At 40.9% G+C, this 14,212-nt stretch overlaps 1 protein-coding gene across 2 annotated transcripts in view; it reads left to right on the forward strand.

The window, feature by feature from the left end:
* emp2 (epithelial membrane protein 2) overlaps positions 1-13,868 on the forward strand; it is a 55,935-nt gene extending 42,067 nt beyond the window's left edge. For both annotated transcript variants that reach the window (XM_072268952.1, XM_072268953.1), the window contains exons 3-5: positions 911-1,007; positions 7,491-7,631; positions 9,467-13,868. In XM_072268952.1, the coding sequence (XP_072125053.1) occupies positions 911-1,007; positions 7,491-7,631; positions 9,467-9,633 (405 nt within the window). In that variant the 3' untranslated portion in view covers positions 9,634-13,868. The remainder of the gene's footprint in view (positions 1-910; positions 1,008-7,490; positions 7,632-9,466) is intronic.
* The last annotated feature ends 344 nt before the right edge of the window (positions 13,869-14,212 follow it).

A 14,212-nucleotide genomic window follows, 5' to 3' on the forward strand; every position in this document is an offset into this window, starting at 1 on the left:
GGTTTTTTTTTTTTGCACTGCCTTACTACCCATTTTTCTATGTTCTATTTATGATTTATAATTTAAATTTTTAATATTTACTGACTTTTACTATTTTTAATATTTAATATTTGTAATCCAGGGAGCGGGAAGCACAGAATCAAATATCGCTGTGATGATTGTATGTTCTAGTATCAATTGTTTGGCGACAATAAATTATAAAGAATGTTAAACAAAGAAATCGTTATCAGGAAAGGTGATATTCAGTTTGGTTACATCTTCTCTGTGGATGATTATAATGATTTTAATGTGCCCATTCACCTTTTTAAAAACATTTAGGCCCTTTCTGGAACAAATGAGACCCTGCAGATGCTGAAAATACAAACTGACACACACACTCTCTCTCTCTCTCTCTCACACACACACACACACACACACACACACACACACACACACACACACACACACACACACACACAGCTGGAGGGACTCAGTGGTATCTACGGAGAGGAATAGATTTGACGTTTCGGGCTGAGTCCCTTCACCCCGTCCTGATGAAGGGTTTCGGCCCAAATCTGTTTGTTCACCTCCATAAATGCTACCTGACCTGTTGAGTGTTTGTGTGTGTTACTGGAGTACTTTTTAATTTCTGGATAAAGGTGCAACAAGTGGGTTATGGGATGAGGTGAGGTGTGGGATGATTAGGCTAGCATTACAATATAGCCAGTGAGTGCAATAACCTCCTTCACTGCTATTTAATTCTAGACTGACCAACAAAATAAACGCTCACTGTGAGGCTGCGAAGTCTAAGTAACTTGTAAAGAGAATACAGAAAGTTTTTGATGTCCCACTTTGAGGCTACAAGCATCATTTGAAAGGAAATGCATTTTATCCATTGCTTAATTTTCCAAAATTGTTTAATTTTCTATAGGCCTGGTGGATCAATGACATCAGCAGCACTGATATATGGCAAACGTGCTACAACAATGGTTCCACATGCAGTAACGAAATTATTATTGGTTATGGAGGTAAGTGTTTGCAAAATGACACACAGTGCCTGAATAGATTTAATCTGAATCTGTACGTGGCCTGTCAGCGGCGTCAACAGAGCTTTACCGAGAGGGATTTCTCTCAGGTCGGCAGCGGTTATTTAAAAAGGGAGCTTCAACTGTGTTTGTCCGCTGTACGTGGCCTATCAGCGGCTATAACCAGAGCACCGATCGTGAGTTAGATAGTAGGGAAGGTTCAGGCATAAAAGGGAGACACTGCCCAGGGGAGCGCTTATCGAAGGAGCGGTCACTGACGGAGTGATCTCAGGCAGAGTAGTAGGGCTTTGGCTCATTCGGGCTTCGGCAATAATGAGTTGAGGCGAGGTAAGTTACCCGTGAGGAATAGAAACAGGAAGTATGTTTGTGAAGCCGGTGTTCTGTTCTGGGTGTCAGATGTGGGATGTCCAGGAGACTCCCAGCCTCCTGGACGGCTACATCTGCGCCAGGACTGTTGAGCTGCAGCTCCTTAGGGACCGTGTTAGGGAACTGGAGATGCAGCTCAATGACCTTCGTCTGGTCAGGGAAAGTGAGGAGGTGAGAGAGAGGAACTCTAGGCAGGTGGTCACCCCAGGGCCTCGGGAGACAGATAAGTCGGTAACAGTCAGGAGAGGGAAGGGCAGGAGTCAGATACTGGAGAGTACCCCTGTGGCTGCCCCCCTTAACAATAAGTATATAAGTATACCTGTTTGAGTACCGTTGGGGGGGGGGGGGGGACGGCCTACCTGGGGGAAGCAACAGTGGCCACGCCTCTGGCACAGATTCTGGCCCTGTGGCTCAGAAGGGCAGGGAAAGGAAGAAGGCAGCAGTAATAGGGGACTCTATAGTTAGGGGGTCAGGCAGGCGATTCTGTGGATGCAGGAAAGAAACACGGATGGTAGTTTGCCTCTCAGGTGCCAGCATCTGGGATGTTTCTGATCATGTCCACGGTATCCTGAAGTGGACAGGTGAACAGCTAGAGGTTGTAGTACATATTGGGACCAATGACATAGGTAGGAAACGGGAGGAGGTCCTGAAAACCGACTACAGGGAGTTAGGAAGGAAGTTGAGAAGCAGGACCTCAAAGATAGTAATCTTGGGATTAATGCCTGTGCCATGTGACAGTGAGTATAGGAATAAAGTGAGGTGGAGGATAAATGTGTGGCTGAGGGATTGGAGCAGGGGGCAGGGATTCAGATTTCTGGATCATTGGGACCTCTTTTGGGACAGGCATGACCTGTACAAAAAGGATGGGTTGCACATGAATCCAAGGGGGTCCAATATTCTGGTAGGGAGGTTTGCTAAGGCAATTGGGAGAGTTTAAACTAGAATTGCTGGGGGTTGGGAGCCCAACTGAAGAGACTGAGGAAGAGGCGTTTAGTTCACAAATAGAGAAAGCTTGGAGACAGTGTGAGAGGGAGGATAGGCAGGTGATAGAGAAGGGATACGCTCAAACCGATGGTTTGAGATGTGTCTATTTTAATGCAAGAAGCATCATGAACAAAGTGGATGAGGTTAGAGCATGGATCAGTACTTGGAGCTATGATGTTGTGGCCATTACAGAGACTTGGATGGCTCAGGGACAGGAATGGTTACTTAGAGTGCCAGGCTTTAGATGTTTCAGAAAGGACAGGGAGGGAGGCAAAAGAGGTGGGGGTGTGGCACTGCTGTTGAGAGATAGTGTCATAGCTGCAGAAAAGGAGGAAGTCATGGAGGGATTGTCTACTGAGTGTCTGTGGGTGGAAGTTAGAAACAGGAAGGGGGTCAATAACTCTACTGGGTGTTTTTTATAGACCACCCAATGGTAACAGGGACATTGAGGAGCAGATAGGGAGACAGATTCTGGAAGCATGTAATAATAACAGGGTTATCGTGGTGGGAGATTTTAATTTCCCAAATATTGATTGGCATCTCCCTAGAGCAAGGGGTTTAGAATGGGTGGAGTTTGTTAAGTGTGTTTAGGAAGGCTTCCTGACACAATATGTAAATAAGCCTACAATAGGAGAGGCTGTACTTGATCTGGTATTGGGAAATTAACCTGGTTAGGTGTCAGGTCTCTCAATAGGAGAGCATTTTGGAGATAGTGATCACAATTCTATCTCCTTTACCATAGCATTGGAGAGGGATAGGAACAGACATGCTAGGAAAACCTTTAATTGGAGTAAGGGGAAATATGAAGCTATCAGGCAGGAACTTGGAAGCATAAATTAGAAACAGATGTTCTCAGAGAAGTTTACGGCAGAAATGTGGCAAATGTTCAGGGAATATTTGCATGGAGTTCTGCATAGGTACGTTCCAATGAGATGGGGAACGGATGGTAGGGTACAGGAACCATGGTGCACAAAGGCTGTTGAAAATCTAGTCAAGAAGAAAAGAAAAGCTTACGAAAGGTTCAAAAAACTAGGTAATGATAGAGATCTAGAAGGTTATAAGGCTAGCAGGAAGGAGTTTAAGAATGAAATTAGGAGAGCCAAAAGGAACCATGAGAAGGCCTTGGCGAGCAGGATTAAAGAAAACCCCAAGGCATTCTACAAGTATGTGAAGAGCAGGAGGATAAGATGTGAGAGAATAGGACCAATCAAGTATGACAGTGGAAAAGTGTGTATGGAACCGGAGGAGATAGCAGAGGTACTTAAAGAAGGATCTTGGTGATTGTAGGGATGACTTACAGCGGATTGAAAAGCTTGAGCATGTAGATATTAAGAAAGAGGATGTGCTGGAGATTTTGGAAGGCATCAAGTTGGTTAAGTCTCCGGGACCGGACGAGATGTACCCCAGGCTACTGTGGGAGGTGAGGGCAGAGATTGCTGAGACTCTGGCGATGATCTTTGCGTCATCAATGGGGATGGGAGAGGTTCTGGAGGATTGAAGGGTTGTAGATATTTTTCCCTTATTCAAGAAAGGGAGTAGAGATAGCCCAGGTAATTATAGGCCAGTGAGTCTTACTTCAGTGGTTGGTAAGTTGATAGAAAAGATCTTAAGAGACAGGGTTTATGAACAATTAGAAAGGCATAATATGATTAGGAATAGCATGGCTTTGTGAAAGGCAGGTCGTGCCTTACGAGCCTGATTGAATTTTTTGAGAATGTGACTAAACACGTCGATGAAGGTAGAGCAGTAGATGTAGTGTATACGGATTTCAGCAAGGCATTTGATAAGTTATCCCATGCAAGGCTTATTGAGAAAGTAAGGAGGCATGGGATCATGGGGACCTTGCTTTGTGGATCCAGAACTGGCTTGCCCACAGAAGGCAAGGAGTGGTTGTGGATAGGTCATATTCTGCATGGAGGTCGGTGACCAGCGGTGTGCCTCAGGGATCTGTTCTGAGACCCTCTTCTCTTTGTGATTTTTATAAATGACCTGGATGAGGAAGTGGAGGGATGGGTTAGTAAATTTCCTGATGACACAAAGGTTGTGGGTGTTCTGGATAGTGTGGAGGGTTGTCAGAGGTTGCAGTGGGACATCGATAGGATGTAAAACTGGGCTGAGAGGTGGCAGATGGAGTTCAATCCAGATAAGTGTGAAGTGGTTCATTTTGGTAGGTCAAGTATGATGGCAGAATATAATATTTATGGTAAGACTCTTGGCAGTGTGGAGGATTAGAGGGATATTGAGGTCTGAGTCCACAGGACCCTCAAAGCTGCTGTGCAGGTTGGCTGTGTGGTTAAGAAGGCATATGGTGCATTGGCCTTCATCAACCATGGGATTGAGTTTAAGTGCTGAAAGGTAATGTTACAACTATATAGGACCCTGGTCAGACCCCACTTGGAGTACTGTGCTCAGTTCTGGTCACCTAACTACAGGAAGAATGTGGAAGCTATAGAAAGGGTGCAGAGGAGATTTACAAGGACGTTGCCTGGATTGGGGAGCATGCCTTACGAGAATAGGTTAAATGAACTTGGCCTTTTCTCCTTGGAGCATTGGATGATGAGAGGTAACATGATCGAGGTGTATAAGATGATGAGAGGCATTGATCGTGTGGATAGTCAGAGGCTTTTTCCCAGGACTGAAATGGCTATCATGAGAGGGCACAGTTTTAAGGCGCTTGGAAGTAGGTACAGAGGAAATGTCAGAGGTAAATTTTTTACTCAGAGTGGTGAGCATATGGTATGGGCTGCCGGCATTGGTGGTGGAGGCGGATACGATAAGGTCTTTTAAGAGACTCATGGATAGGTCACGAGAGCTATGGGTAACCTTTGGTAATTTCTAAAGTAAATACATGTTCAGCACAGCATTGTGGGCTGAAGTGCCTGTATTGTGCTGTAGGTTTTCTATGCTTCTATGAATCAGAGTCAGGTTTAATATCACGGGCAAATGTCGTGAAATTTGGTTTTTTGCAGCAGGATTTTGTACCTTCTCCTTGATGGTAGCAATGAGAAGAGGGCATGTCCTTAATGATGGATACCACTTTTAATTGAGACATTGCCCCTTGAAGGTATCCAGGATGTTGGGGAGGCTTGTATCTGTGATGGACCTGACTGAGTTTATAACTTTCTGCAGCTTTTTTCAATCTTGTGCAGTGGTGTTTCCATACCAGATGGTGTTACAACCATTTAGAATGCTCTCCTGTAGAAACCTGTAGAAATTTGTTGGTGCCTTTGGTGACATACCTAGTCTCCTCAACTCCTCACAAAATATGTGCCATCTTGGCAATTGAATCAATAAGCTGGGCCCAGGAAAGATCTTCAGAGATGACACCCAGGAACTTGACACTGCTCACCCATTCCACTTCTGATCCCTTTATGAGGACTGGCGTGTGTTCCCTCGACTTCTCCTTCCTGAAGTCCATAATCAGTTTCTTGGTCTTACTGATGTTGAGTGCAAGGCTATAGTTGAGATACCGCTCAACCAGCTGATTTATCCCGGACACCTCCTCATCACCATCTGAAATACTGCCAACAATAATTGTGTCATCGTCAAATTTATAGATGGTGTATGAGCTGTGCCTAGCCTGGTCGTGGTGTAGAGAGAGTGGAGCAGTGGGCTCAGAATGCTTCCTTGAGGTGCACCAGTGTTGATTGTCAGTGAGGAAGCAATGTTATTTCCAATCCGCACAGACTATGGTCTCCCAGTGAGGAAGTCAAAGGTCCAGTTGCAGAGGGAGTTTCAGAGGCCTAGGTTTTGGAGCTTGTTTATGGGTTCTTGATTAGTCAGGGCTTGAAAGGTTAGGGGGTTAAAGCAGGAGAATGGGGTTGAGAGGGAAAATAGATTAGTGAAAAATTAAATGGCGGAGCAGACTCCATGAGTCTAATGGCCTAATTCTGCTCCTATGTCTCATGATTTTGGACTCTGCTGTGCATATTGTTGCCTCAGCTCCCAGTGGTTTCCTTCCATTGTCCCAGCAATTATAATTTAATGCTTTACTGAACGACACAATATAGCCCACTTATTCAATGTTAGTCATTCCAGACGGAGATGGGACATGAGTTACCTGCCAGACAGCGAGAAAAGTAAGGACACTCAAATGCATGTATGGCCATCACTGAGGCAAGCTTCAAGTCCGATTAAAGTAACAAGGCACAAGACAATAAAATGAATCGGTATTTAGCCTTGGTACTCTGTGCCAATTAAAGTGTTGAGCCAGATTAAAATGTCGAGGCAGGAGAGCAGAAAGTGAACCGGTACTCAGCCCTCTTGCCTGTGCCAACCAAGATCCTGCCACCCTCACCCCCGCCTGACTGCATTTGACCCATCTCCCTGTCTCTTCTCGCCACTGCCGTTGGCCAGGAGGTACAGTAGTCTTGAGTCCCACGCTACCTGGATCAGGAACAGTTATTGCCCCACAGTCATCGGCCTCCCGGTCTGTCTTTATTCACCTTAGTGCTGAACTCACTCCGCGGCCTGAGGATTCACTTTCGGGGTCTCTGCAGCTCTTGTTCTCAGTGTTATTTGTTCACTTTTTAAATTATTTGCCCGATTTGTCTTCTGTTGCGCATTGAGTTTTTGTCGGTCTTTGTTATATCTGTTTTTTTGTGCATTGTTTTGTGGGAGCCTGCAAGAAGACGAGTCTCCAGGTTGCATGTGGTATATATACTATGATAATAAAGTACTTCGAACTTTGTTTATAATTTTGGCAGCATTCTGTACAGTAGACATTCTGATGATTGGTTTCAATTTACATCCAATTTTTTTTTAACTTTTTTTATTGAAGGTTCAGAAGACTCCCTGGGGAGTTGCTAAACCAAAGGATTTTTTTCCCGCATGTAGGCAGGGAAAATAATTGACTGGTTGGCAGGTATGTGGGTGGCTATGTTTTGCCTTTACCTGCTGAGATAAAGGACTGCATAGGGAAAGCCAACAAACGTGTAGTGAGGCATCAGTGTGGTGTAGAAATCTGAAACCTACTTCTAAGAATTTAACAAGGAATTTGTAGAGAAATATGCTGAGAGGAATTTTTAAGATCAAAAATTAGACTTGTGCCTGAGATTCTCGTACAATTTTGGGCCAAAGGCCAATCTCTTTGATTATATTTTCTATCTTCTGTAGAGTGCATCAAGGCAATACAGGCGACAATGTGTCTGTCGGTGATCTTCTGCTGTATTTCATTCGTTGTCTTTGTTGTTCAACTGTTCCGGCTGCAGAAGGGTCAGCGATTTTACATTGCTGGAACCCTGCAACTACTTTCAAGTAAGTCTGTATGTATAATAAAAGTGCTTACTCCAAAGCTCTGCTATTAGAAGGGTGAAAAGGCTCTAGATCTAATGATGTCCCTTCTGATTGTAATGATGAAGTGTGGTCGCTGCTTGTCCTTCTCAACCCCTCTGGATTGTCTGGGTCACCTTGTATCTGTAGATCACCCAGTGTTGTGCATCTCCTTCTTGGATCCCATTCGCGATTTAGCATCGCTCTTGGGATCTTCTTCTCTTCTGTATTCGCACCTTCATGAGGTTTCCAGGGATATAAAGCATTTCAGATATCAGTTACAGGCATGGTATCTGCTTTCGGGTATGCTGACCTCTACCAGTGCATCTTTCTGTCACTTGGCTTTTACCTTTGCAATGTCAGATTAATGTGATTCTCTTCAGGCCCTTCAGTGAACTCACTTCTTCTAAGTTAACATGAGAAGGCTTCCCTTTTAGCATTTCCAAGAGATTGCATCCCTTGCAACTTGCTGGCCTGCACAATCTGAGGCCCTGGTCCTTTATCCTAGTGAACTGGACTCTACAACAACACAGATTTCGCAGGATCAGCAATGCTAAAGGAGCTGAACTGTGCATGTAATGACATCATTTTACTCTTTGGCACATAGAACATTGACTGAACAGCACAGTACAGGCCCTTTGGCCCACAATGCTGTGCTGACCTTTTAACCTACTCCAAGATCAATCTTACCCTTCCCTCCCATATATCCCTCCATTTTTCCTTCATCCAGGTATCTACCTAAGAGTCTCTAAGTGTCCCTAATGTATCTGCCTCCGGCAGCACGTTCCACACACCCACCACCCTCTGAGTTAAAAAAAGAATCCCATCTCAGACATTCCCCCCTATTCTTACCTCTAATAACCTTAAAAGTGTGCCCTGTCATGAGCTTTTTCTGTCCCAGGAAGAAGTTTTCCACTCTATCAATGCCTCTTAGCATCTTATACACCCTTACAACATCACCTGTCATCCTCCTTTGCTCCAGAGAAAATCCCTAGCTTGCTCAACCTATTTTCCTGGTTGCTGCAGCTCCCCCCCAGTAGGTCACCCCCTCAAAAGTATCCTAAGTGGTGTACTTATTATTGTGTGGAATGGTCACAGGGATGCTCTACCCTATTCTGATAGCCCCCCCCCCCCCCCCCCCAGGTACCTGCCTCCTGCAGCTTAGGGGTGACTACCTCCCTGTAGCTCCTATTATCACTTCCTCAGTTTCTCGTGTGAGCCGAAGGTCATCGGGCACCAGCTCCAGTTTCTTACGGTGTTCTTTGCTGAGCTGCACCTCAGTGCACCTGGTGCGAATGTGGTTATCCGGGAGGCTAGAGGTGTCCCAGAATTCCCACATCTTATACAATGAACACAACACAGCCCTTAGAGCCATCCCCACTGCACTAGCATTGATTTCCCTTCATCATCACCTTTTTAAAAGCTTTGTTCAACACTTTTGGTCACGTTTACTGTCAGCTCTTATTACTATTTTTCCTGTGTAAAGTGCCCTTTATATCTATTTCTTGATCAAAATTCCCATTAAAATGTAAATTGTGTTTAACATTCTGATAATTGGCAACAGGGATGTGAAAACGTGTCATCAAAATGGATTGATGTTAACTGCAGCATTGCATTACATGCTGATTTGTACAACTTCTGGACGAAGTTTATATTTAAAAAAAAAAACTAACTTTTCCTTCTGCTGAATCCTTATTGAGATGTTACATTTTAATTGACTGCAAAAGAAAAAAAAAGATCAGTGATTTCTTGCTGGAAGGGTACAAATCTGTGTTGGAGAATTAATCCCACTAACAAATAAATTTTGTCTCTTTTTTTAGGTCTCTGTGTAATGATTGCAGCTTCCATCTACACAGACCGGGAGCAAAGCTTCCATAAAAATTACCATAAAGGACAGTATGGATATGCCTTTATTCTAGCCTGGATCGCATTTGCTTTCACTTTTATTAGTGGTGTAATGTACATTGTTTTACGGAAACGCAAATAGAGGCTTGGATTGACCTAACCCCTCACATACCACTGCAGAGACGTTCTGTTTCTGAGTCAATTTCATCAAGATCTCCTGCAAATAATCCTTTTGTACAGTAATTTTCAAATCAAGCAAAAATACAATAGCTAATTTTGCAACTGTTTTGAAGCCTTTTTAGCAGTTACAAATTCTTTAAAGATCAGATTGGCAGTTTTAAGAAGAAATAAACATCATTCTTTGGTTTATGTTAAGGTAAATTGAGAAGTTTCACAGTGGCAGACACCTTCTATTATTTTACTGCCAGTCAATATGAAATGTTCACACTCACAGGAGGTGGTTTAAGTATTTCAACCTTCAAGAAAATGAGCTCCATGTTGTTCACGAGATACTTTTTTAAAAAAAAACTAGTGGCCTTATGTTCATGTTTCTCAAATTTGGCTTTCTTTAGGTAAACATGTTTAATTTCCCTAAAGCATCATTTTACTGGACATACAGATTCTAAAAGCTACATATCAGTCATTTAGGATAAAATACCACGAAAAGTTAGAAGGCTATAATAACAGAAATGCTTAGTGAAGTACATTATATTTGTCTATAGCAGAAAATGATGTACAGGTGACCCTGCAATATTGATGAAGGGTGGAGAATTAATTCTTTGAAAAGTCCCCATCACCGTTTTCCACAAGTCATTGCATCTGAATCAGGTTTATTATCACCAACACATGTCATTAGATTTGTTGCGTTTGCAGCAGCAGTCATAAAAATTACTGCAAGTTACTACAATAAATAATGCATCAGATGAATAATAATATTCATGGGCCATTCATCGGTGCATTGAGAAACACAATCTGAAAAAAAAATAATTTTGTTTCATGTATTTACTTTTTCACAAATTCTGCTTATAGCAAATTTTCACACCTCAGATTTTGGGGTAGTGGTTTGTAACTTCTGAAGGGCAAATTTTCATTACCCAAATTGTCATCACATGGGAGATGCCTCTATATATTGTCAGAGAGAACAGGTTATAGGTAAAATAACTGGAGGAATGGGACTGATGGGAATGGTCTGAGAGCAAGCATGGATTTGATAGCTTAATAGCTGCCTCCTATGTCATAATATCAAAAATAAGCAAATAGAATTAATAGTGGTCTGGCAGACAATCACAATGTATAAAATCATCCTTTGAAATTATGTTTTTTAAGCTGGTGAATGGAAAAGTGTAATGTAAATGCTTAGAATTGATGGTCCTTGACCTTGGAAAAAGAATAAATTTGATGTCTGGGCTTATTTGTATATTTTATTTATTAGTATAAACCATCTTGTCAAGTGTAAACCACTTTCCTGAAACACTGCAAAATTGCTTCCAAGTGAAGTAGTAGTGGAGTATTTCTGATTTTAGTGTTTGTTTTGGCTTAATAGAAGAAGGTAAAGCAAAGTTGAATTGGAATTCCTTATTTATAATTCTACTCATCTGAGATTCATGGTACCAGAGTGATTTTAATGTTCATTTCTGATTCCACAAAAATGAAAACTAGGCTTTTCATGTGTAGATCTCTTTTGTGCTTGGGAGGAATTGTTTTATGTATTCAGCCACTGACAAACTTGCCTCTTGCAGCTCAGAATTCTCAGTTATACACTCATTGGCTATTTTATTACCTAATAAAGTGGCCATTGTGTGTGTTTGTGGTTTTCTCTTGCTCTGTCCCATCCACTCCATAATTTGACATGTTATACATTCAGAGAAGCTCTTCTGCACACCACTGTTGTAAGGCATGGTTATTTGAGTTACTGTCGCCTTCCTGACAGCTTGAACGAATCTGACCATTCTCCTCTGACCTCTCTCATTAACAAGGGTTTTTTGCACACACAACAGCTGTTTCTCTGGATTTTTTTTTTCTTCCGTTTTTTGCACCATTCTCTGTAAACTCTAGAGACTGTTGTGTGAAAATCCCACATCAGCAGCTTCTGAGATGCTCATCCACCCCATCTGGGACCAAAAATCAATCCATGGTCAAAGTCATTTAGATCATATTTCTTTCCTATTCTGACCAACAACTGAACTTTGTGACCATGTCTACAAGCTTTTATGCATTGAGTTGTTGCCTTGTGATTGGCTGATATTTGCTTTAACAAACAAATGTACAGGTACACCTAATTTGGTGGCGACTGATTGTAGCTTTTTTGCCCCTAGATATCCCAAGAGTAATTATTAAACTTTTGCATTTCAATAATTGGACACTTTGAATCAATTTACTGTGATGACTCACTCCCTCTCTATAACGCTGACCTGAGCACAGCCAACAGAATTTTCCCCTCATTATTTAGCTAAATCATGCAAGAAGTTTTCTCAGAAACTAAATAAGAAACCCTTGACAGTCTTGACCATCTTGACATTAGTGGAAGCAAAATACTGCTGTAAATAAATACTTGAATTCAGCATTAGTATGTTGGTGCTGCTTGTTTTCTTCCTGATTAGCTGGACTGCAATGATTGCAGAGGCTTTAAAACCCAAACATCGGATAGAATTTGTTGCACAGTTGCTTTTTGCTCTCAGCATTTTCCATTCCTGCACTTATTTTTTATAATCAGAAAATTAGGATCAACATAAATAGAAAATAATATAATTGCACTGAAACTTTGCATTCAACATCCTGGCAAAGGAATATTTCATCTCTCAATGTACTGCCATTCCAGAGAACTGAACATTACTTCAAAAAAATCAGTTTTAACTGACATAGAAATTGTAACTCAGTGTAGGAAATGCCACTACAGATCCACTTCCAGAATAATGACCATCAATACAACAGTTGTGACACATTTTTATATAACTTTTAGTGGCAGAATTAACATAATGTCAAGTAACCAGTTAATAGTTTTCTTTTTTCAAATATTTTACTCAATGTAATACCTAAAAGGCTGGGATTTTTAAAAATTGTCAGTTTAGCTATGTTTATAGCTTAGTGAGCAAGCCTTTCCTTTTATAAAAAAAAAGTTAGGTGTACAGCTTTTTTAATAACTCATTGTCAGTCAATGGAAACAGTAAAAGTTGGCAATTTGTTAACTGCAACTGCACATGTTCATGGAAGAGACGGACCATGGTTTCCATAGTGAGGATCACAATTTGATTTTTACAAGTGGATTCCATTGCATAACCAATGAGGTACTAAAGGAGATTTTTAAAAATATTAGTCAGTCCTAAATAAAATTATGACAGCATATAAACCAAATTATTTTTTTGAAGATCCACTTAAAAGACATTCAAGTGGTGTTGGAGTAACCACTAGTTCCAAAATTGGTGTTTTCTTTACCACAATATATTAAGGTCTTATTTTTGTAATATATTTATTGCATGCTAATTTGTTATCAATGCTTTTTACTCTAGTGATAATGTGCTAGTAATACAAGCTAATGCTCACGCCCAGTATAAATTTGCATTTATACCTTGTGCATAATAAATATGGATTTTCTCATGCAATGTCACAGATAACAATTTAACCTATATTTTTTGCTGAAATTACTATAGGATAAAAATCACTGAAAAGATCAGAAGGGTTAGGACAGTTTCTAGATACACTGTATTTGTGTGTATTGTGAAAGACTTGGATGCTTTTTGATTTGCTGGCTATTGATCCTAAGTCAATTTACTTTTGAATCAATTAACTTCTGTCATTGAGTGATATAGCTTATGACATGAACTAGATTTCGGAATTAAGTTCACAGTTCATGAATTTTAGCACATGTTTGATTTTGCATTGTTAAGTACTTTATAATAGTTGACAAATAAACTAGAATTGATTTCAGACAAAAGCAAGCAAGTTTTTAAAACTGAAAAACACAATTATGGTTGTAGATCCTATATTTTAAATAAAACATTTACGACTGAGATCTTGTATATAGTCCAACATTTTGTACATGGTAAACATGGATCTGACGGATTAAGTAAGCCATAAACAGTCAGATTATTAAACATGCTTCACTTACTTATTTCTTCCTTTGGATCTAATTTACCATATTAATTAGTTTTCAAAGAGACTTTTTAGAAAATATTTTCTTTCTCCAATTTTTTAAAAAACTAACAGGTTGCGTATCTTAATAGTAGTGTGATTGTTTTTAACGTAGCATTTTTGTTTAGTTATTTTACCGTGATTCTACAATGATGTAATATAGACTCTGGTAAAGAAATCTGAAATATAAGGAATGATTGACAATTATCTGTATTTTGTATGTGTAATAAAGTACTGCCTAGCAAATCACTAATTTGTTTACATTGTCAATTTATGCCACCCCCCCGCCCCTGATAAATAACAGAAATGAGTCCAGCTTGTCTGAAATTCAATCTCCTTTGCTCTTGCCTCCTTGTGATCTACTTTGCATCAGCATGTGATCAGTCATCTGGTGGTTCCTATGGTGGGAGATTTTAATACCAGAGGACAGCCTCAGAATAGAGGGATGTTCTTTTAGAACAGAGATGAGGAGGAATTTCTTTAGCCAGAGAGTGGTGAATCTGTGGAATTTGTTGCCACAGACAGCTGTGGAGGCCAAGTCTTTATGTATATTTAAGGCAAAGGTTGATAGATTCTTGAGTGGTCAGGGCATG

This window comes from Mobula birostris, chromosome 9 (genome assembly GCF_030028105.1).
Source record: "Mobula birostris isolate sMobBir1 chromosome 9, sMobBir1.hap1, whole genome shotgun sequence".
Taxonomy (NCBI): Eukaryota; Metazoa; Chordata; class Chondrichthyes; order Myliobatiformes; family Myliobatidae; genus Mobula; species Mobula birostris.